This window comes from Geotrypetes seraphini, chromosome 4 (genome assembly GCF_902459505.1).
Source record: "Geotrypetes seraphini chromosome 4, aGeoSer1.1, whole genome shotgun sequence".
NCBI lineage: Eukaryota > Metazoa > Chordata > Amphibia > Gymnophiona > Dermophiidae > Geotrypetes > Geotrypetes seraphini.
The window spans coordinates 58,663,951-58,688,204 of record NC_047087.1 but is presented as its reverse complement, the minus strand read 5'-3'; the positions used below and the strand labels follow the sequence as shown (position 1 = coordinate 58,688,204).

The 24,254-nt window shown below is 45.8% G+C and overlaps 1 protein-coding gene across 1 annotated transcript in view; it reads right to left on the bottom strand.

Annotated features, from left to right (window-relative positions):
* Window positions 1-24,254, bottom strand: part of RBL2 (RB transcriptional corepressor like 2) — a 177,348-nt gene that overhangs the window by 83,822 nt on the left and 69,272 nt on the right. Inside the window, exons 12-14 of the mRNA XM_033942896.1 lie at window positions 10,994-11,131; window positions 3,722-3,889; window positions 738-748 (exon numbers count right to left, since the gene is read on the bottom strand). Coding sequence (XP_033798787.1) covers window positions 738-748; window positions 3,722-3,889; window positions 10,994-11,131 — 317 coding nt within the window. The remainder of the gene's footprint in view (window positions 1-737; window positions 749-3,721; window positions 3,890-10,993; window positions 11,132-24,254) is intronic.

Here is a 24,254-nt window from a genome sequence, read left to right as displayed (position 1 = left end):
AATGCGTATAACAAAAATAAATTTGGGGAAATAAATAAAACCATTTGAACAATAAACATAGCCATAGATGATTAAAAATACATAAGGAGTGCAAGGATAAACTACATTTGTTTAAAAATGCGTCCTCCGCGCCTGCTCATAAATTTGTGGAGTATGTAACTTGTCGCTCATGCATATTTTTTTTTGCACACACCTCATCAATCCTTAGAGGGAACATTGCTCAAGACATATTCGCTCACTCCTTTGATGAGCCTAGGGGTGTAGGCATGGACTGCCATGCCCCCCCCTTATAGGGTCACCTGACCCGCAGCATCATCACTCAACTGAGCTGACTGCCAAATACCCGCTCATCTTCCGATGAGCCAAAACCTTGTAGCTCGGGTTACCGCCATTGCAACAATCCTAAACCCCGCAACTCACCGAAGCGAACCCTATTTCCAATGGGGAGGGTGGGCGGGAAAGTTGCCTTCGAGGGACAGGGATGCACGCTGTTCCCCGGAGGTATGCATCCTCTAACCCCACCTCCCATCATGCCCTGCTTCACCTTGCTCAACCTGTCCCTTCCTTGCGGGAGACCAAGTCCCTCCTTTCTTCCTCCTATCCTCTCTTACCCTACTACTTTACCCATGCCCTTGCAAATTGTCTCAGCATGGGCGACTACTTGGGCCATCCAGCCCATTGTTAGAGTCGCCCATCGAGACAAGCTCTTAGGCTCTTTTTTCATTTCATGTACTTACTGGGGTGACGTGTTCATCATTGGTCTGGTTATGTTTATTTCACTGCAGGTAAGACCCAAATTAACCAATGTGGTGCTATAATTAAATTTTGAGAAAAGCACTTAGCTTATAGTGCAACGGCTACCCTGCCGTTTCACCGTCAAGTTTCCTCAGGGGTTCATACTCTTCAAAATTCCATTATCTTATATCGCTTTTAGGTCTGATTATTTTTTTTTGGGAGGGGGAGGGATGTTTGTCTTTTTTTTTTTTTCCAAATTCTTTATTCATTTTTCATCTTACAACAAGTATACAATATTACATCATTAAAACTTTTACACATCACTTGAATTTCTTTCTATTGTCATCGTAAATACATAAATTTATTCCCTCCCTACCCACCCTTCCCTCAAATATTTCAATCAAAAATATCATATAAATATTGTGTTCTTATCTATTGATTAACCTTTAAATAGAACTTTATACCATCCCCCCCTCCCCCCATGTATAAATATACTGTCAGTGGAAAATGATGTCTAATCATTACAATAATTTGCCAATGGCCCCCAGATCTTTTTAAAATTATTATAATTCCCTGTCTGCAAAGCAATTATTCTTTCCATTTTGTAAATGTGGCATAACGAATTCCACCAGAATGTATAGCTAAGATTACTGTAGGTCTGATTATTATGGAGAATCTCCCCACACCACTCTTGTTCTTATTAGCAAACCTAAATAAACTTAAATAGTCCAAGCAGGGTTATAAATAAACCTCAAAAACGAAACGGGGTGCATTTTCAGAGGGATCTATCATGTTTCCCCAAAAATAAGACCTACCCCAAAAATAAGCCCTAGCATGATTTTCAGGGTAGGTCTTAATATAAGCTCTACCTCCAAAAATAAGCCCTAGTCGTAGGCAGACGTGCTTCCTCCCGCCCCCGCCTCGCAGCCGAACCCCCACTGACCCTCCATCCTGCCTTCCCTCCCAACAATCCCTGTTGACCACGACCATAAATACCTTGCTGCAGAGGAGCATCGGGCCAGCAGCACTCACAGGCTGCTTTGTGGCCTTCTCGCTGGGGCCATCTGTGTACTGATTTATGATTGCGGTCGATGGGGTTTGGTTGGGAAAGAAGGATGGAAGGTTATCGGCAGTTCAGCTGCGAGCAGCGGTGGGTGCTCAAGAGTTCAGCTGTACAGGAGGATGGGAGGGAGGGAAGGATGGAAGCTAGGCAAAGGGTTCTGCTGCACGAGGGATGGGAGGGAGAGAATAATGGAAGCTGGGCAAAGGGTTCTGCTGCACGAGGGATGGGAGGGAAGGATGAAAGCTGGGCAAACAGTTCTGCTGCATGAGGGATGAGAAGGATGGAAGCTGGGCAAAGGGTTCTGTTGCACCAGGGATGGGAGTGAGGGAAGGAAGGATGGAAGCTGGGCAAGGGCTCTGCTGCATAGGGAGATGGGAGGGATGGAGGGATAGAAAGATGCTGCAGAGGGAAGGCACAAGGGGGTGGGTGAGAGGGGAGGAAAGATGGTGAGAGGGATAGAGATGATGGACAATGGGATTTAGGGAGGGAAGGAACAGAAAGGGAAAGAAGTTGGACGCAAGGGATGGTGTGGAGGGGGGGATAGAGATACTGGATAGGAGGGTAGTTGGGAAAAGAAAGGGAGAGATGGTGGACCCTGGGGTGGTGGGGAAGGAAGGAGAGATGCTGGATGAAAGGGTAGTTAAGAAAAGGTGGATCTGTGGAGGGAGACAAAAAAAGGAAAGATGCCAGACCTCCTGGGGAGAGAAGAGAAACGGAAGGGGAGGCCAGAGATGGAAGATTGTTAGCAGGGAGAAAGAAGAAAGAAGGAGACCCTGGTAAGCAAGTTATCAGAAGAGGGGGGGAAAGCAAAGAGGAAGAATTGGGGTAAAGGAGAGGAAGGGAGAGATGATCATGTACATGAAAAAAAATAAGCCCTACCCGAAAATAAGACCTAGTGCCTATTTTGGGCCCCAAATGAATATAAGACACTGTTTTATTTTCGGGGAAACACTGTAGTTAAAGACTGTGGGAGGGGGGGGAGAGGATAGTTATCAATTTGAGCTACTCTTAAGATGTGCTATTTTACTGTTAACCCTAGTTATTAGTAACTAGGTCTCATTGCATAATATGGGACCTGTGGTAAAACAACATGTCACAATAGTCCACATTGATAGTTATGTTCCTAATTTAGCTAAAACAAAAACTTAAAATTTACCAGTGCTGAATAATTAATTTTAGCTGAACAATTCCGGCAGCATTAAATCAGAGAGAAAACAAACAAGATCTCTTGTGAATTAGATGGAGAATCTTGCGCCTTCAGATTTTATTTATGGGAGGGAGGGAGGGACTTGGGTTGGATGGCATAGGACATATTTTGGATGGGGATGAGGACAGAAGGGATGTAGAGGAGAAGTTTGAAACTGTTAAACATGAACATTTTGACTGTTTGATCCTTTGTATAGTAATTTAATTTGTTCAATAAAAATTGCTTTACACTAGAGAATGACATGAGGACAAATTTTTCCCCATCCCCGCGGGAACTCATTTTCCTGTCCTGGCAAGTTCTTTTCCTGTCCCTGCCCCATTCATGCTTGCTTTGTTCTCATCTGCACAAGCCTCAAACACTTCAAAATCATAAGCATTTGAGGCTTGTGCGGTTAAGGCAGAGCTTATAGGAATGGGGCAGAGATAGGGATAGCGACAAAACTTGGGATGGGATGGGGAAATTGAGTTCTTGCAGGGATGGGAAAAATTTGTCCCCGTGTCATTCTCTATTTTATACTAACTCAGAGAAAAGTTAGAAAACTAGCACTAATTTTTCAGTGGTAACTTTTCACTAGAACAAATCTAGACAATACCACAGCAGACCAAAATATCCCAGTAACTTTTCATTATTCCTTTCTATAATTATATAGAAATGGAGAATCTTTATGCAAATGTTTCACATAAAATAATGAAAAATAGAAATTAGTTTCAAACAATTACCTCCTCACAGGTTGGAACCTTCTTTCCATTATCTCTAATCCTGTCCCAGAGAGGAGAGTTTTGTTTCCAGGCCATAGATTCTAAGATCAACTCTTCAATATGATTGAGGTGTTTCACTGCCTCTCTGCAGAGACCAGTTTCTGCTCTGATGAATACCTCTATCACCTAGACAATGGCAAAAAGCACAAATCAAGCTAGTTACCTGGTTAAAACATTTCTGTAGCATATCATCTATAGAATGGGAATAAAAAGATTGTTAATGCCAAGACTTCAAGTGCAAGTATTAGAGAACATAATACAACACTTATATTCTACTATGTTCCCAAAAAGCACAGTTACTTACCGTAACAGGTGTTATCCAGGGACAGCAGGCAGATATTCTCTACATGTGGGGGTGACGTCATCCAAGGAGCCCCGTCGCGGACAGCTTTTCAAGCAAACTTGATTGAAGATCTTAAAGTTTGCTAGTGCTGCACCGCGCATGCATGTGCCTTCCTACTCAGCTAGAGGGCGCGTCTCCTCAATGTGGTCCTCAGTTCAGATAGCTAGCAAAGAAGCCAACCCGGGGAGGTGGGAGGGTTGCGAGAATATCTGCCTGCTGTCCCTGGATAACACCTGTTACAGTAAGTAACTGTGCTTTATCCCAGGACAAGCAGGCAGCATATTCTCTACATGTGGGTGACCTCCAAGCTAACCAGGATGGGACGGTGGGAGAGTTGGCAATTTAGGAGAACAGATTACGTGAAACCGACTAGACGAACTGGCCATCGCGCCTGGAGAAAGTATCCTCCAAGGAGCAAGTGGCGGCCTTGCAGATCTCCTCAATAGGTGTGGATGTGGAAAGCGACAGACGCCACCATCGCTCTGACTTTATGCCCCATGACCAGACCCTGCAGCGGGAGACCAGCCTGAGCGTAGCAGAAGGAAATACAAGCAGCCAATTAGTTGGACAAGGTACGCTTGGAAACAGGACGCCCCAACCGATTAGGATCAAAAGATATGAAGAGTTGAGGAGCCGTCCGATGAGACTGGGTGCGTTGGAGGTAAAAAGCCAACGCCCTCTTACAGTCAAGAGTGTGAAGCGCCATCTCTCCAGGATGAGAATGGGGCTTAGGGAAAAACACCGGAAGAACAATGGACTGGTTGAGGTGGAAATACGAAACCACCTTAGGCAAGAACTTAGGATAAGTATGAAGGACTACCTTGTCATGATGAAAAACAGTAAAAGGCGGGTCCGCAACCTGAGCTTGCAGCTCACTGATTCTGCGAGCAGACGTGAGGGCAATCAGGAACACCACCTTCCAAGTGAGATACTTCAGATGAGTCTTATCAATGGGTTCAAACAGAGGTTTCATCAATTGTGCCAGAACCACATTAAGATCCCAAACCACAGGGGGGGGGGGCTTGAGTGGATGATGGACATTGAAAAGGCCCTTCATAAATCAGGAAACCACCGGATGGACCGAGAGCGAATTCCCATCAATCGGCTGATGAAAGGCAGCAATCGCACTGAGGTGGACTCGAACAGAAGTCGATTTGAGACCAGACCAAGACAAGTGCAGCAGATAGTCCAGCACAGAGGACAAAGAGGCAGACAGTGGCTCCACGCGATGCGTAGCACACCACGCAGCAAACCTAGTCTATTTTTGGGAGTAGCATTGTCTAGTGGAACGCTTCCGAGAGGCCTCAGGACATCTCGCACCGACTGAGAAAAACTGAAGGAGGGAGTTAGGTGAAAAGGAACCACGCTGTTAAGTGTAGAGACTGCAGATTGGGATGCAGCAGCAAACCCTGGCTCTGAGACAGCAGAGAAGGAAATACAGGCAGAAGCAGAGGCTCCCTGGCACTGAGTTGGAGGAGAAGGGAGAACCACGGCTGTCTGGGCCACCGAGGAGCTATCAAAATCATGGTGGTGTGGACCAACTTGAGTTGAACGAGTCTTCAGAATGAGAGGAAATAGAGGGAATGCATAGATGAACTATCCCGTCCAATCTAGAAGGAAAGCATCTGCCTCGAGACAATCCGGGGAGTAAATCCTGGAGCAGAAGCGAGGCAACTTGTGGCTGAGGGGCGAGGTGAACAGATCTATCTGCGGCGTCTCCCATTGAGCAAACACCTGATGCAGAGTCGAGGAATGGAGCGACCATTCGTGCGGCTGGAGAAGGCGACTCAACCTGTCTGCCAGGCAGTTTTGCTCGCCTTGGATGTAGACTGCTCGAAGAAAGATGTTGTGGCGTATTGCCCACTTCCAGAGCCGAAGAGCCTCCCAGCAAAGGGACAGGGAACCCCCTGCTTGTTCACATAATACATTGCCACCTGGTTGTCCATGCGCACCAGGACCATGTGATCCTGAAGCAAATGCCGAAAGGCAACCAAAGCATTGTAAATGGCCTGAAACTTCAGCAGGTTGATGTGGCAGCGACGGTCGGCGCTTGACCAAAGACCCTGAATCCGGAGGCCATCGAGGTGAGCCCCCCAGGCATACACGGAGGAGTCCGTTGTTAGGACCTTCTGCGGTGGGGGCGTAAGAAAGAGAAAACCTCTGGAAAGATTGGAAGAGAGCGCCAACCAGCGGAGCAAACGCTTCAAGGAGGGAGTCACCGCAATGTGCTGAGATGCGGGATCCCGATCCTGTCTCCACTGGGACACCAGGGTCTACTGAGGCACTCGGAGGTGAAGTCTGGCAAAAGGAGTCACAAGAACGGTGGGGGCCATGTGTCCCAACAGGATCATCATCTGTTTGGCCGAGGCTGTGGACTGAAAGGAGACCTGCTGGCACAGGTGAATGAGGGCGGCCTGCCGAGGCAGAAACAAGCGAAGGGGAACCGTATCCAGCACCACCCCTATGAACTACAGAGACTGAGAGGGGCACAACTGGGACTTGGGGAAGTTGACTTCGAAGCCTAGATGCTGAAGGAACATAATATTCTGTTGGGTCGCTGAAATAACCTCCTGCCGTGACGGTGCCTTGATGAGCCAGTCGTTGAAGTACGGGAACACTTGAAGACCCTGCGACCGCAGGGCCTCTGCCACCACCACGAGGCACTTCATGAAGACTCGTGGGGAAGAAGCGAGACCGAACGGGAGGACTCGATACTGCAGGTGAAGGTCTCCCACCTGAAAGTGAAGGAACCTGCGAGAGGCTGGGTGGATCGGAATGTGAGTGTAAGCCTCTTTCAGGGCCAGGGAACATAACCAGTCCCCCTCGTCTATCAGGGGATAAAATGTGGGAAGAGAGAGCATACGGAACTTCTCCTTGACCAGGACTTGTTCAGCACCCGGAGGTCCAGGATAGGGCGCAGGGAGTAAGTACCGGGAGTAGAACCCGGTGCCCTGCTGACACAAAGGGACCTCCTCCACCGCCCGGAGGCAAAGGAGGGAATGAGCCTACCGGAGAAGAAGGGGGGAGTTGCGCTCTGTTGGAAGGACACTCTCTTGCGGGCAGGTCTGGAGGAGGCGTCTGGAAGTGTAGGGAATACCCCTCTCTGATGATGGAGAGGACCCAGATGTCTGTAGTAATCAGTTCCCAGCAGTGATAAAAGGCACTGAGGCAGCCCCCTATAGGCAGAGGAGAAGGCTCGAGGGCGGAGGGAGCCAGCCTGCTCCAACAGGGATAGTCAAAAGGACAGCGCAGGCTTAACCGACGCAGGGGCCTGAGGCTTATGAGGGGCCCTTTGCTGCTGCAGATGCCGAGGAGGTGGCCTGGAAAAAGCCGGCGTGGACTTCTGGGGATAACGCCGGGGAGGCAACTTGTATGACTTAGGAGGAGTGGGCTTTGCCTTGGGTCTGACCAAGGAGGCAAAGGATCGTTCATGCTCGGAGAGGCATTTAGTAGTTGCCTCGATGGAGTCGTCAAAGAGTTCACTGCCTAAACATGGAAGATTTGCCAGCCGGTCCTTCAGGTTCGGATCTATGTCAACGATGTGGAGCCAAGCTAGGCGGCGCATGGCTACCGCAAAGGCAGAGACCCTCGAGGAGAGTTCAAAGGCATCATACGTCGCCTAAAACATATAAAGTCGAATTTGCGACAGCGTATCCAGTAGCCGGCGAAATTCCGTCCGGCGATGGACAGGCAAATCACCCTGAAAAGAGGGCATGGATTTGATGCACTGCTTCAGATATGATGTAAAAGTAAAATTGTAGTTCAGAACTCTGTGTGCCATCATAGTCCGGCCTTCCCGGCCCGGCGGGACAGCCGCGTAGACCTTGTAAGGATTAGACTTCTTCAAGGAAGACTCCACCAACAAGGATTGGTGGGAGAGCTGAGCCTTTTCAAACCCTTTACAGGGGACCATCCAGTACCTGGACTCCATCTTGGACGGAATGGCCGGAATAGCATAAGGTGTCTCCAAATTCCGGAAGAAAGTTTGCTGCAAAACTGGATTCAAGGGGAGGCGAAGGGATTCCTTCGGTGGATAAGGAAGCTCCATCTCCTCCAAATATTCCTGGGTATACCTGGATTCCAACTGGAGGTCCAGTTGCAGCGCTTTGCCCATGTCCATCATGAACCTGGTGAAGGAGAACGGCTTTCCTGCAGGACGCCCCCTCAAGGGGCGAAGCCGAGCGGGACTTCGGAGCAGCAGAGAACAAGGGGGAAGCCTCCCTCGAATACTACACCGGCATGTCAGTGTCCACAAGCATGGACGTCGAGGAAGCCCCACTGAGAGAACGAGGGGGAGTCAACGACAGCCTGCGCTGAGAAAACCTGGAATGTGAGAACCCAGGGATCTGAAGAACGGAGATCCGGGGAGCCCGCTCCGGCGAGCCTCGGGAAGAAGAGACCTTCCGACGTGGCAGGAAGGTTGGAGTCTTCGACCTCAAAGCCCCTCAGTTCAGAGACCCAGGCGGCATGGGAGAGCGATGAAGATGAGGGTCAGACAGCACTAGGTCCGAGGGCTTGATAGACCCCGTAGTGCGAGGGCCCGGCGACTTACCCCGCTTCGGGGGAGAATCCCTAAGTCGTTTGGCAGACCGCTGCCTCGAGGAAGAAGTACATTTAAGCTGGTGCTTCGACCGAGGTTGGGCGGCGGGAGATGTCAGAGGAGGGGCGGGACCGTGGCAGAGAGAAGACAGCTCGGAAGACCCGACGGCAGCTTGCAAAGATTGCTAACACTAGCGATCTTATGCAGGCTGATTAAATGAGGTAAATCTGTGCCGGGAGGCCAGGGGGGAAGCTGGACAGAAGCACTGACACTCCCCACTCGCCCTCTAAAGCAGGAGCGGCAGCGGCTGGCCAGCAAGAGGCAGCAATGCCGATCCTGCTTCAGGGAGCGAGGGGGGAGGGTCAAATCAGGAGGCCGATTTTTTTGGCGTTTGAATCGATTCGAACCGATTCACCTGAAATGAATCGGTAAATCGATTCGAATCGTGCAGCACTACTCATGACTATGCCACTAGTTCAATGGAGTTTCTCCTAGCTGTAGTATTTGAAATGGTAAATCATTGTTTTTTAATTGTTCCACATCACATATGATTTTATATTTTTTTATCATGCCCCCTTTTCTTCAAGATTCCTCTGGCTCTACAAACATATTTTTCAAGGACTTTGAAAATCCAGCTAGTCGAGGTACAGAAAGCAAGACCCATATGGACTTTGCCTCTCCCAATTTCTCTGCCTCTTTCTCAACTCTCTTTGAATGTTGTAAAAGTTCCCATTCTGTGAACAGCACCAGATTTTTTTTTTTACACTAACTATAGTAGTGACTATATTCTGCTATAACTTTTCAATCTGGAATTGTCTGCATTTTGGAGACATTTATATTTTTGATTGAAGGCACAATTAAAAAATTACTATTTACTTTTCTGAACACTTTCAGAGACATGTACTAAGATTAAAAATTGTGAGAATTAACAGTTATGACACCTGATCATGCTGGTTATCTCTCATTTTATGAACACAATTTAATCATTTTTTTCCAATTACCATTAGATACACTATAGGGATTGTTTGCTATTAGATATTTTTACTTGTAACTGGGGGGGAGGAGAGGGGCAATTTTTAAGTGAGACTTTTGCTCATGGGTAATCACAGTTTGCCCATGGAAAAAGCTTTGAAAGCTGTCTTCATAATTAGGATCCATTTTTCAGAAGCTCCATATTCAACACATTTAGACTTTTGCTTCAAATTTACATCAATCACCAAGCAGCTTGATTCTCTGTTCAGAAGCATCCAATCACCTCATTCACTAAAGACAGACATCATAGGAGCCAACTTTTCAAAATTATTGGGGGTGCTAAACCCAATGGAAATCATCCTGGACACAGGAAATGAAATGAGTTCACTCAATATTGGGGTTGCTCAAGCACTTACAGAGCTGGTTCCTATGTTGGACACTAGTTGTCTCTTTAATTTATTATGGACTTAGCTAAGGCAGTTTTTGAAGCCAGAGCCAATTTAAATTTGTTTGAGAAAGGGTCTGAAGACTCACAATCAAGACTTTTTGATTTCTTATTCTTAATTATATTTTAATATTTCTTTAATTGTTCTATCATGCTGCGAAGTGTAGAGTATGTTTGTTTTAATGGTCTATATAATAAACTCTTACTTTGAGTAGCTTAATGATTAGTACTTAGTACAGTGGGCTGAGAACCTGAGGAACTGGGTTCAGTTCTCAATGCAGCTCCTTGTGACTCTGGACAAGTCACAAGTGGTTTGCATTTAATTATATGCAGGTACTTTCTTTTCCTAATCAGAAGAAAGCACCTGCATATAATTAAATGCAAACCACTTTGACTGTACCACAGAAAAATGGTATATCAACCCTCATTACCCCTGCTTTAATGCATTTTGAAGTCTAGAAGAATGTGAAAAATATACAAGGGTGTGAAGGTACAATATAATAAAATACAATTGCCTTTTAATTTAGAAATTTACTGGATCATTTCCAGGTTTGAGAGAGAGAACTATGTGCAGCATGTTCCAATTTTTTTCAAAAGGAAGAGCGCTAGAGTAAGTTTTCCTCATATATAAATAAGATTTAATATCTCAGCAGTTGCATAAATTTTGTTTATAAAATGAGAAAACTTAAACAAGATGTGTGCAAATTCTACAGTTCTGGCACATCTACAAAAATTTGTTAACTTCCTTCCTTGGATTAAAGACCATTAAAAAAAAGCCCTCAACCTACTGAGAAAAAAATCAAAACTCAACCAAGTTCTATTGAAACACATAATAAATATACATTTAGGTAAGCTCCAATTAAACCAATCAAGTGCACCTTGTGTTTTCTTCACCAGTATACTAAGGACTGTGCTGCTTGAAGGCTTTACCTTGTAAAAGTGATATGGTGGTACATCAAAAATCTCAATGATGAATGGAAAGTTCCCTGGAGGCTTATATGAAAAAATAATTATCTCAAGGCAACATGATAAGAGTGATCTGTGAAACAAGTCCTGTTCCAATATTCCCTGCAATACAAAAGTACACATATACAACTGGCTGTAGCCAAGATCACAGTTCAAATGCAGCAAATATGAAAACCCCGGCACTGTACATTATCCTTCTATTCTAAAACATAATTTGTCTTTTTTTTTTTTGAGTGCATTGTTTCAACAAACATTTTTAATCAACATCAACATGCATATTACACTATGGAACTGGCTGTGTACACTGAAAGCAGCGTACATGTACTAGAGGAGGTGAGGTTCCAATAAAAGTATTTTTAAAAAATTTCTTTACTACAATTAGCATGGAAAGTATTGCACTATGAGTAGTAAAAGCATACTCTTCCATAGGGGTCTTCTGACCCCTTCAGATGTCTATCTGAAAGTGTCTTTGTGACAGAACCGCAAGGCACAGGCGGAATAGAAATCCCTAATGTAATGTAATGTAATGTAATTATGGCCCAGATGCACAAAGCTCTAATACCATGGTAAAAAATACCGTCTTTCTTTTACTAGCATGCTCAGCACAATAGTATACAAATTATATGCATGCTATTTGTGTGGAGAATTGCCAGTAAAAGAGGAGAGGATCTGTTCCTTGTGCTTGCTCAGAAGAATAATCGCCAACATAGCTCCTCCTCTTGCCTGTCCAGTCAAAAAAAAAAAGTAGTCCTTGTTCTCCTGCCTGCTGGTTCAGCTGATTGGGGATTTCCTTGCCCCAGTCAGCTGATCTGGCAGGCAGCGAGACCAAGGGTTGCTTTTTTTTTTTTTTTTTAATGAGTGCAGCTTTTGTGCATGTGTTATTCATGCGCAACATCTATGCCAACTAAAAAATTTTTTAAAAAAGGTCATAGGACCCTGCTCCCTGACCCCCATACTTAAAAAAAAAATAAATTGGCAGGAGGTATGCCCACTCCCTCCTGCCATTGGGGGGGGGGCAGAAATGAAGCCCTGACCTCCCTATCTTAAAATTGAAGACCTGGTGGGCCATGCCCTAACCCCCCACCTTAAAATTGAAGACCGGCAGGAGGGATGTCTGCTCCCTCCTACCGGCAGGTCTGTCTCTTCAAAATGTCAGGTCTTCCCCTTTCTGGTATATCCTGGGATGCACTAGGAGGGGCCTATGACCTTGATTGGCTAAGACACAAAGGCCCATCCACTGGGCAGGGTTTTAGGTGCCTGAGCCAATCAGGGCCTTAGGCCTATGCCTGGTGCAATCAGCGCTCAGGCACCGACAGGAAAGTAAGGCTATGACAGCTCAGACTCTGCTGGAAAATTTTGCCTGTAAAAAGTGGGCAAAAGTTTAGAGCATTACAGAGAGTGCTCATTATAATACTAATGAGTTCCTTGTAATGTATTTGCAGCGGATTCTCAGTGGCTGTTATGACAATTGGTAGCAGCCACAGAGAACCATTTTGAGCATCGGGAGGAGAGTTTCCCTGCAAGACAGATTGGATAAAACCAGTCTTACTTGCAAGAAAACCTTCTGCACATCGAGGCCTAAGTGGCAAAAGGTGAAACAGCTGAAGTGTCAATTACCATTCATTTGTCAAAGTCTTCTTAAACTACAATACTTCCATCTGTCATGTCCAATCCTCTCAATAGCCTATGGAAAAAGGTATCCATGTAATCTTTATAGCACTGAAAATCATATGCACTGCCCCAAATTATATCTGCAATTGTGATTCTCATATTCTCTCCTGTACCAGCCTTATGTACAAATTTGGGGGAAGAATTCTATAAATTTGGGGCTCCTGCCCCAAAAGCCCGCTAGACTACCAGGTAAGGCCAGGATGCCGGGGGGTAAAGGCTGGAGAGAGGTGGGAACGTGCTATATTATGTGTTTTATTCCCCCTCCCCCCAAAAAAATCACAAATATGTGAAATTGCGAGTGTTGAAGTGCGAATGGGGAGGGGGAAGTGTATTCTATAAATAAGAGCCTCAATGCCATAGTTCATGGCTGAAAAATGGGTATTTCAATGACTCTAAGGCTACCATCAAGTGCTCGCTCCTAAATTACAGGCATATTTCACCTGTCATGCTAGTATTCTATAAAGGAAAGCAGGTGCTTAAATAGTGGTGCACTGGTGCAGAATAGCCCTCTTGATGTGTAACACCATTTTGCTTTGTAAAACCAAACCAATATATGTGGACTAGTGGTCAAACAATACAATTCAATGAAATTCCCACTAAATAGATAAGTGATTTATCATCAAGAATCTGTCAGCTAAGGGGTACAAAAAGCCTCAGAAGTGGAGAAAGCACCTATATAGGTGTTTATTATGGAGTAACCACATTTGCTCACATTCAATCATCGACAAAGAACCTTCCCTATTTTTAAAGACTCATATAATCATACAGGTGAAAAATATTTTTTCTTCTTTACTTAGTCTAAGTGTGAATAATACCAAAAACTCATTATCAAAATTAGAATACCACACAGTCATGAAAGAGGCAGCAAAAATGTATTAAACAGTACCTTATCTCAGGTACCAAATGAAGTTTGGTACTTCTGTAAAGAAGTAATTCTTTTGGCCAGGATATATTATTCCTTCTTATTGCTCATATAGCACTTACCGTAATGGGTGTTATCCGGGGACAGCAGGCAGATATTCTCACATGTGGGTGATGTCATCCATGGAGCCCAGAACGGACAGTATGAAAAGTGTACTATCACTAAGTTTTAAGAAAAACTTTGCGACTGCCCGCACCCTGCATGTGCCTTCTTCCTGACATAGGATCGCGGTACCTCAGTTCCTTAAGCAAGCTAAGAAGCCAACAGGGGAGGTAGGTGGGATGTGAGAATATCTGCCTGCTGTCCCTGGATATCACCCGGATATCACCCGTTATGGAAAGTAATGTGCTTTATCCTAGGAAGATCAGGCAGCATATTCTCATATGTGGGACTCCCTAGTTTACTGCAATGGGATGGAGGGAGAGTTGACCATTAAGCGAATAAATTTTGTAATACTGCTTGGTTGAAGTGACCATCCCATTCCAGACAGTAGTGAGACGTGAACATGTGAACTGAGGACCAAGTAGCAGCTTTGCAGATTTCATCTATAGGAGTGTACATCGCTTAGAATATTTTATATAGGCGATTTATCAAATAAACTTGAACTTGAACTTGAGTGGAATGTAAGAGCGCCAACTGAAGCTGCCATAGCTCGGACCTTATGTGCTGTTACTTGACTGCCGAGTTGTAGCCCAGCCTGAGTATAGCAGAAGGAAATACAGGCCGCTAACCAGGTAGAAATAGTTCTCTTGGTTCAGGATAATAATAATTTTATTTCTTATATACCACTATACCATAAGTTCAAAACGGTTTACAACAAGATTCATGCAATGAGAGTATGCGATGTTTACAACAAGAAACATACGTTTACAACAAGATACATAAGTTCAGAGCGGTTTGCAAGAAGATACATGCAATGAGAATACGAGATGTTTGCAACAAGAAACAAATGTTTGGAACAGGATACAGAAGTACATAGCGGTTTACAATAGGATACATGAGTTCGAAGCAGTTTACAAGAAGATACATGCAATGAGAATAAGAGAGATTTACAGCAATATACATGCAATAGGGGTAAGAGGAGTAATGGGAAGAGAAAGGACTTTCAGGGATACAAAATTGCCAGAGGAAGGGAACTCAAATTGCATTAAAGAGACGAGTCTTCAGTGATTTTCTGAAGTCAGCGTATGACACGGCCTCAAGTATAGGTATGGGTTTTGCGAGCCATGTGTTCAGTTTAGCTACCTGGAATGATAGCATTCTGTCCAGGAACTTCTTGTAGTGACATGATTTCAGAGATGGGTAATTAAAGAGGTTTATTCTACGAGAGCTCTTATTTGGGCAGTTGATGAAGAATTGGGAGGCGAGGTAAGTTGGTAGCATCCCAAAGACCACTTTGTAGCTGATGCAGGCGAGCTTGAAGAGTATTCTGGATTCCACCGGCAACCAGCGGAGTATTTGGAAGTATGGGGTGGTATGTTCCCATTTTTTTAATCCAAAGATGAGTCGGACTGCAATGTTTTGGATTAATCGTAGCTTGTGAAGTGTCTTTTTATAAGCTCCCAGATATATGATGTTGCAGTAGTCCAGCGTACTCAAGATGGATGATTGTACATGTAATCGGAAGGATGATTCATCGAAGAATTTTTTGATGGTGCGGAGCTTCCATAGGGCTGAAATACTTTTTTTGAACATTAGATCTGTATGCTTTTCCAGGGTTAGGTGTCTTTCAAATCTAACTCCTATTCCAATTAGTAAATCAACAACTCAAACGATTTGGTTAAACCCCAAGATCAAAATAGGCGGTTTCAAAATAATCTGGAAAAACTGGATGACAGCAGGTATTCGTATTTTAGATGATATAATAAAAAATGGAAAGTTGCTGGAGTTTTCACAATTGCAACATAAATTTGATCTTAAAAAAACACAATATTTTAAATGGTTGCAATTGAAGCAATCCATTCAGGTAGGGTTCCCTGAATGGAAAAATCTTACTAATTATCACAGTTTGGAATTCCTGTGTTTCCAGATTAATTCAACAGGTCATGAAGCTGCACAGTGGTATAAATTAATATCCGAATATATAAATAAAAAACTAAAAAATGGTCTTAGAGACATTTGGAGCATTGAGATAAAGCACCAAATTAGTGCATCTCAATGGCCACGACTTTGGTCTTGGAGGCTAAAAAGCACAGTTACTTACCGTAACAGGTGTTATCCAGGGACAGCAGGCAGATATTCTTAACACATGGGTGACGTCACCGACGGAGCCCTCGGTACGGACCTTTTTAACTAGAAGTTTCTAGTTGGCCGCACCGCGTGTGCGCGAGTGCCTTCCCGCCTGACGGAGGAGTGCGTGGTCCCCAGTTAGTATAAGCCAGCTAAGAAGCCAACCCGGGGAGGTGGGTGGGACGTAAGAATATCTGCCTGCTGTCCCTGGATAACACCTGTTACGGTAAGTAACTGTGCTTTATCCCAGGACAAGCAGGCAGCATATTCTTAACACATGGGTGACCTCCAAGCTAACAAAGAGGGAGGTGGGATGGTTGGCCATTAGGAAAATAAATTTTGTAACACAGATTGGCCGAAGTGTCCATCCCGTCTGGAGAACGCATCCAGACAGTAGTGAGTAGTGAACATGTGAACTGAGGACCAAGTGGCCGCCTTGCAGATTTTCTCGATGGGCGTGGAGCGGAGGAAAGCTACAGAAGCAGCCATAGCTCGGACTCTGTGGGCCGTGACAGTTCCTTCCAGTGAGAGACCGGCCCGAGCGTAGCAGAAAGCAATACAGGCAGCAAGCCAATTTGAAAGTGTCCGTTTGGAGACAGGACGACCCAAACGGTTGGGGTCGAAAGACAAAAAGAGCTGAGGGGCTGTTCGGTGAGCTCTGGTACGATCAAGGTAGTAAGCAAGGGCACGCTTACAATCCAGCGTGTGCAACGCCTGTTCCCCAGGATGCGAGTGAGGCTTAGGGAAGAAGACGGGCAGCACAATGGACTGGTTGAGGTGAAAAGCTGAGACCACCTTGGGAAGGAATTTAGGGTGGGTACGCAGAACAACCTTGTCATGGTGAAAAACAGTGAAAGGTGGGTCGGCAACCAGTGCATGCAGTTCGCTAACCCTCCTGGCAGAGGTGATGGCAATTAGAAAAGCACCTTCCAGGTAAGAAGTCTGAGCGAAGTTGTGGCAAGAGGCTCAAACGGAGGTTTCATGAGAGCTGAGAGAACCACATTCAGGTCCCAGACGACAGGAGGAGGCTTGAGAGGCGGTTTGATATTGAAGAGTCCTCTCATGAATCTGGAAACCAGAGGATGAGCCGTGAGGGGTTTTCCGAGAATAGGCTCATGAAACGCAGTGATGGCACTGAGGTGGACTCTGATGGAGGTAGTTTTGAGGCCAGCATTGGACAGTGAGAGCAAATATTCCAAGACAGTTTCCACCGCTAAGGAGGTGGGTTCCTGATGATGCCGGAGACACCAGGAGGAAAATCTGGTCCACTTCTGATGGTAACATTGGAGAGTGGCCGGTTTCCTGGAAGCGTCCAAAATGAGGCGGGACCGGTTGAGATAGATTCTCCGGAGAGGTCAGCCCGAGAGAAACCAAGCTGTCAGGTGGAGCGAAGACAGATTGGGATGTAGTAGAGACTGATGCTGTTGCGTAAGTAGAGTAGGAAACACAGGAAGTAGAATGGGTTCCCTGGAGCTGAGCTGGAGCAGGAGTGAGAACCAGTGTTGGCGAGGCCACCGAGGTGCGATAAGAATCATGGTGGCGTGGTCTTTGCGGAGTTTGGACAAGGACCGCAACATCAGAGGAAGTGGAGGGAAGGCATACAGGAACCGATCCCTCCAATCGAGCAGGAATGCATCCGGGGCCAGACGGTGAGGAGAGAAGAGTCTGGAGCAGAATTGGGGCAGCTGATGATTGTGAGGTGCTGCAAAGAGGTCCACCTGCGGAGTGCCCCATCGAGCAAAGATGGAGAGCAGAGTCGGAGGGTCCAACGTCCACTCGTGAGGTTGAAGGATGCGGCTGAGATTGTCGGCCAGAGAGTTCTGTTCGCCCTGGATATAGACCGCCCTGAGAAAGAGATTGCGGTCCGTGGCCCAGGTCCAGATGCGCAGAGCCTCCAAACAAAGGGGGCGAGATCCGGTGCCGCCTTGCTTGTTTATGTAGTACATGGCGACTTGATTGTCTGTGCACAGGAGGAGGACTTGAGGGCAGAGAAGATGTTGGAAAGCCTTGAGGGCATAGAACATGGCTCTGAGTTCCAGGAAATTGATGTGATGACGACGCTCCTGTGGGGTCCAAAGTCCCTGGGTGCGTAGATCTCCTAGGTGAGCTCCCCACGCATAGGGGGACGCATCCGTGGTGATGATCATAGAGTGAGGGGGTAGATGGAAAAGTAGACCCCTGGAAAGATTTGAGGAGTTCAACCACCATTGGAGAGATTGCTGAAGAGATGATGTCACAGAGATGGGATGAGAAAGAAGATCCGTAGTCTGTGACCATTGGTTGGCGAGAGTCCACTGAGGCGTGCGAAGGTGGAGACGTGCCAGAGGAAGGACATGCACCGTCGAGGCCATGTGACCTAGGAGGACCATCATCTGTCGGGCAGGAATGGAGGGATGCATGAGCACCTGACGACAGAGGTGGAGCAGGGTCCGCTGACGATCGGAGGGGAGAAAAGCCCTCATTAGTGTGGTGTCCAGAACTGCTCCAATGAATTGAAGTCGCTGGGTTGGAAGCAGATGCGATTTGGGGTAGTTGATCTCGAACCCCAGGAGGTGGAGGAGAGAGATGGTGTGATGAGTGGCTTGTAGCACGAGTTGAGATGAAGGTGCTTTCACCAACCAATCGTCCAAGTAGGGGAATACCTGGAGGTTGTGAGACCTGAGGAAGGCCGCTACCACTATAAGGCACTTGGTGAAGACCCTGGGTGAGGAAGCTAGGCCGAACGGTAGCACCTTGTACTGATAGTGGTGGTGCAGTACCTGGAACCGTAGGTAGCGGCGAGAATTCTGATTGATGGAGATGTGAGTGTAGGCCTCTTTGAGGTCCAGGGAACATAGCCAGTCGTGTTGAGAAAGAAGAGGGTAAAGCGTGGCAAGGGAGAGCATTCTGAACTTCTCCTTGACCAGACACTTGTTGAGGTCCCTTAGATCGAGAATGGGACGGAGGTCTCCCGTCTTTTTGGGAACCAGGAAGTAGCGGGAGTAGAATCCCTGACCCCTTTGATCTGGAGGTACTTCTTCGATGGCATTGAGAAGGAGGAGGGATTGAACCTCCCTCAGGAGGAGGGGGGTTTGAGATGAGTGTGAAGCAGACTCTACGGGAAGGTTGTCCGGAGGCAGAGTCTGGAAGTTGAGAGAGTAGCCGTGGCGGATGATGTTGAGGACCCACTGGTCCGACGTGATGACTTCCCAACGGCTGGAGAAAATGGTGAGACGACCTCCGATGGGCTGTGGAAGAGGTAGCAAGGGTGGATGACTGGCTATGCCCTGGAGAGAAGAGTCAAAAGGGCTGAGATTGTTTAGCAGGCTGAGGAGGCTTAGAGGGTTGAGTGGCCTGAGATCTAGCCTGGGCATGATGTTGCTGTTGACGGGGTCGCCGAGATTGCTGGGGAGGCGGGTTGAGTGGTCTGGCTGAGAACCTCCGTTGATAAGATGTTTGAGGCCGATAGGGTCGGGCAGGCGGAGCCTTCTTTTTCGGCTTGATCAGGGTGTCCCACCTGGTCTCATGGGCAGAGAGTTTCTGGGTGGTGGAGTCCAGCGACTCTCCAAAAAGTTCATCCCCGAGACAGGGAGCGTTGGCCAGACGATCCTGGTGGTTGATGTCCAGGTCGGAGACTCTGAGCCAGGCCAAGCGACGCATGGCTACGGCCATGGCAGAGGCCCGAGAGGTGAGCTCGAAGGAGTCGTATATCGAGCGGACCATATACTTGCGCATTTGGAGAAGGCCAGAGATGTGTTGTTGGAATAGCGGGGCCTTGCGCTCAGGAAGGTACTTCTGGAGGGCAGACAGTTGTTGGACCAAATGTTTCAGATAGAAGGAAAAATGGAAGGAATAGTTGTTTGCCCTGTTTGCAAGCATGGCATTCTGGTAAAGCCTCTTGCCAAACTTGTCCATGGTCTTACCTTCTCTGCCAGGAGGGGTAGAGGCATAGACACTGGAGCCCTGAGTCTTTTTTAAGGTGGATTCGACCAGAAGGGACTCATGGGGCAATTGAGATTTGTCGAATCCAGGAATAGGGATGACACGGTAAAGGTTGTCCAGCTTACGGGGGGCTCCCGGTACCGTGAGGGGGCTTTCCAAGTTTTTGTAAAATGTTTCCCGCAGGATGTCATGCACGGGAAGCTTGAGGAACTCCTTAGGAGGCTGCTCAAAGTCTAAAGCCTCTAGAAAGGCTTGAGACTTCTTTGAGTCCGATTCTAGTGGAAGGGACAGGGCAGCAGACATTTCTCTTAGAAATTTAGAAAATGAGGACTGCTCTGGTTTAGAGGTGACATTGGGTGCCGATGGTTCCTCATCAGATGAGGAGGGATCCTCCTCGGTACCGAGAGGAGTTTCCTCCCATAAGTCAGGGTCCCGGACCTCTGGTGCATGTCGAGACACCGGGGTGGAGGGCGCGGTATGGCGAGTCTTGGACAAAGACTTTCCAGAGCGCACCGAAACGGCACCAGGGGAGGACGACCGGCGTCGATCTCGGTCCCGAGAAGAATGCCGTACCGCCTGGTGCCGGGGAGGATCCAGTGTGGCCTGAGAATGAACCACCGGATCGCCATGAAGTTGTTGGGCCGAAAGGATCGGCATGGAGGTGTTCACCGGTACCGAAGGGGTGGACACCGGGGGCTCGGTACGGGGCTCGGGCCGGTCTGGTACCGGAAGGAGCGGTGCCAGGATAGTGGGCAACAGTTGTTCAAGTTGTTTCTTCAACTGCTCCTGGAGTTGAGCCTTTAAGATGGCCGAGATACGGTCATCTAGGGGTGGCATCGGAACCGCTTTCTTTTTTCTTCGGTTCCTTGGATGCCGCTCCACGCCCCGGCGATGAGGAGGCCGATGACGAGGCACTCACCGAGATCGGGGCGGAGCGTTTGCGGGACCGGTGCGATGCCGGTAGGGACGGTGTCGCCACCGTAGCTGGAGGGCGCTCGAGGGAAGAGGAAGGCTTCTTAGCCGGCTTACCTGGCGCCAGCGACGCCGATGTGGGGTCGGCCGGTGTCGAGGTCGACGGTGCCGATTTTTGAGGTACCGCCGTTGAAGGTGAGGAGTCCATCGCCGACTCGGTGCCGAAGAGAAGAGTTTGTTGAATTCTTCGGTTTTTAAGGGTTCTCTTTTGAAGAGTGGCACAGCGGGTGCAGGAGTCCGCCCGATGCTCCGGACCCAGACACTGCAAACACCAATTGTGTGGGTCAGTTATGGAGATCGGGCGTGCACACCGCTGGCACTTCTTAAAACCGACCTGCGGGGGCATGAAGGGGAAGATAGCCTCCGCAAAATCGAAGCCCGAGGCCTGTATACTGGCAACAGGCCCCGCCGGGGCAAAAACGAAAGAAAAAAGGGAAAAAAGCAAAGTTTTTTTTTTTTGCAAATCAAAGAAAAATAAACCCGAAGGTAAAGAGAGGAAAAATAAGGAAAAAAGCGCGAGCGGGAAGGCAAAAAAGTGGTTTCAACGGCCGTTGAAAAAACACACGCGTCTTCTTCGCTCCGCGGAAACGAAGAAACTGGGGACCACGCACTCCTCCGTCGGGCGGGAAGGCACTCGCGCACGCGCGGTGCGGCCAACTAGAAACTTCTAGTTAAAAAGGTCCGTACCGAGGGCTCCGTCGGTGACGTCACCCATGTGTTAAGAATATGCTGCCTGCTTGTCCTGGGATAATGTACGGTATCAGCATCTATGAGACAAACTTGGTTTTTTCTTTTACATAGAACTTTCTGGACCCCTGTTCGATTACAAAAAATAGATAGCTCTAGGTCAAATAGATGCTGGCACTGTCATGTTGAAATTGGGACATTAGATCATCTTTTATTCTATTGTCCATTCATCTTAACATTCTGGAAATCAATCTGGCCCCAAATAAATAGGATGTTAGAAAATCCGGTAGCCTTGACATATGATACTATATTATTTGGAACAACTATGAGAGCAAAAAGTCAAATATCATCAAGTAATAACAAACTTCTTTTTATTTTAACTGGAATAGCAATACAACAAATCACATTCAATTGGAAAAAACATGACAGATTAAATTATACATTCTGGTGGAATTCTGTATGTCATATATACAAAATGGAACTCACTACAGCAACACAAAAAGGACATGTAGATAAATTTCAAAAAATATGGAGACCATTAACTGAATATTGTAAAGAATGATTAATTTTCCCATGTATAGAATTTGATTAGAAGAAAAAGAGATCATATCTCTAAATATTATATAATATATTAATACTAGATTTATAATATGAAATATGGATAAAATAACATTTAAAAATTTTATTCATGTATTACTGAATAGAAGGGAGGGGGGAGGGGATGGGATATTATTATATTAACTAAGAATTATATAAATTTAGTTTTCTGAAATATTAGTATGAATTTATATTGTTGATGTAACATGAAAATGAATAAAGATTTCTCATTCAATATTGATAGGGAGGGAGAGAGGGAGGGGAGATTATTATATTCAATAATAATTATATTAATTTAGATTTCTTACATAATATTATAACTTTATAAAATATTGATTTTCTAAAGAAATTTTAAATTTGATATTAATCTGTAAGTTAATCAAGTGTGATTATTCAAGTTTATAATGAATTTATTTGAAACACTTGTTGTAACATAAGAAAATGAATAAAGATTTATAAAACAGAAAAAAAAAAAAAACACAAAAAAACAGGTGTCTTTCAAGGGTAACTCCTAGTATTTTTACAGTTTGGTCAATTTCGTAATCTCGGCCATTCACGTGAATCGTGTTGTCTTTTATCTTTTCATTGGGAGATGCCAGGAAAAATTTGTTTTTTTCTGTGTTCAGTTTTAGCTTGAAGGCCTTCATCCAAAGCTCTATTTCATTTAGGGTATTGATTAGGAGATTAATGAAGTCTGGCGACAGACCGGATAGTGGTAGCACAACAGTGATATCGTCAGCATAAATGTGGAAGTTGAGATTTAGGCTTTGTAGCAGGTGTCCCAATGAAGTAGATGTTGAATAGGGTTGGCGATAACGGGGAGCCCTGGGGTACATAGAAACATAGAAGATGATGGCAGAAAAGGGCTACAGCCCATCAAGTCTGCCCACTCTGCTTATCCACCCCCTGTCTATGCCCTAATGACCCAATTTCCTTATCTTGACCCTTGTAGGGATCCCACATGGGTATCCCATTTATTCTTAAAGTCTGGCACGCTGTTTGCCTTGATCACCTGCACTGGAAGCTTGTTTCAATGATCAACCACTCTCTCTGTGAAGAAATACTTTCTGGTGTCGCCATGAAATTTTCCGCCCCCGAGTTTGAGCGGGTGCCCTCTTGTGGTCGAGGGTCCCTTGAGAAAGAAAATATCATCTTCCACTTCGACACGTCCCGTGAGGTACTTAAATGTTTCGATCATGTTTCCCCTCTCCCTACGTTCCTCGAGAGTGTAGAGCTGCAATTTTTGTTGGCAAGATTAAACTCAATTTTGAAAGACATGAACGAGAGAGACCCACCGAGGAAAAAACCCCTGAAGCCGAAGCCCGAGATAGAACGAAAAGAAAAAAGTAAAATATACTTCTTTTTTTTTTAACACGAACAAAATAAAAGATATTATAAGGAAAAGAAATTATTAAAAAGAAGAGAAAATAAAGCAATATTGGGAAGGCAATAAATTCTGAATGGAGTCCAGTCAAAAAAGTACTATTTCACTCCGCAGAAATTGAAGAACTGAGGTACCGCAAATCTACATTGGGCAGGAAGGCACTCATGCATGCATGGTGCGGGCAGTCACAAAGTTTCTTAAAACAAAGTGACAGTACACTTTTCATACTATCCGTACCAGGCTCTGTGGATGATGTCACGCACATGTGAGAATTTGCTGCCTGCTTGTCCTAGGATAACTAGTAGCCATCACTACATAAACCCGATGCAGCCAGCGTTTCTCAGTGATCAAAAAAGTACACTACTGCATCAGGGCAAGTTATAAAGCAGCACTAAACTGAACATAAGCTTATATTATTAAATATTTCTTTTCAGAAAAAGTGAAATCTTTCATTTTCTTAACCTAAACATCAGAGAAAAACTGCCTCTTTGATGACTGTGTGATATTCTAATTTTGATACTGAGTTTTTGGAATAATTCACACTTTAAGAAAAAAAATTATTTTTACTTGTATACTTATGATTCTTTAAAAACAGGGAAGGTGTTTTGACGATGACTGAATGTGAGCAAATGCGGTTGGTTACTCCATACTTAACACCTATATAGGGGCTGGCTCCACCTCTAAGGCTTTTTCTATTTCTTCGTTGACAGATACTTGATGATATACCATCTATCTATTTAGTGAGAAGTTCAAATTTATATGCACATAAAAACAGTCTCTGTTAAAATAATTCTACTTGCTGTTTGCACAACACTCGTATTTTTAAAATATATTCAACTTCA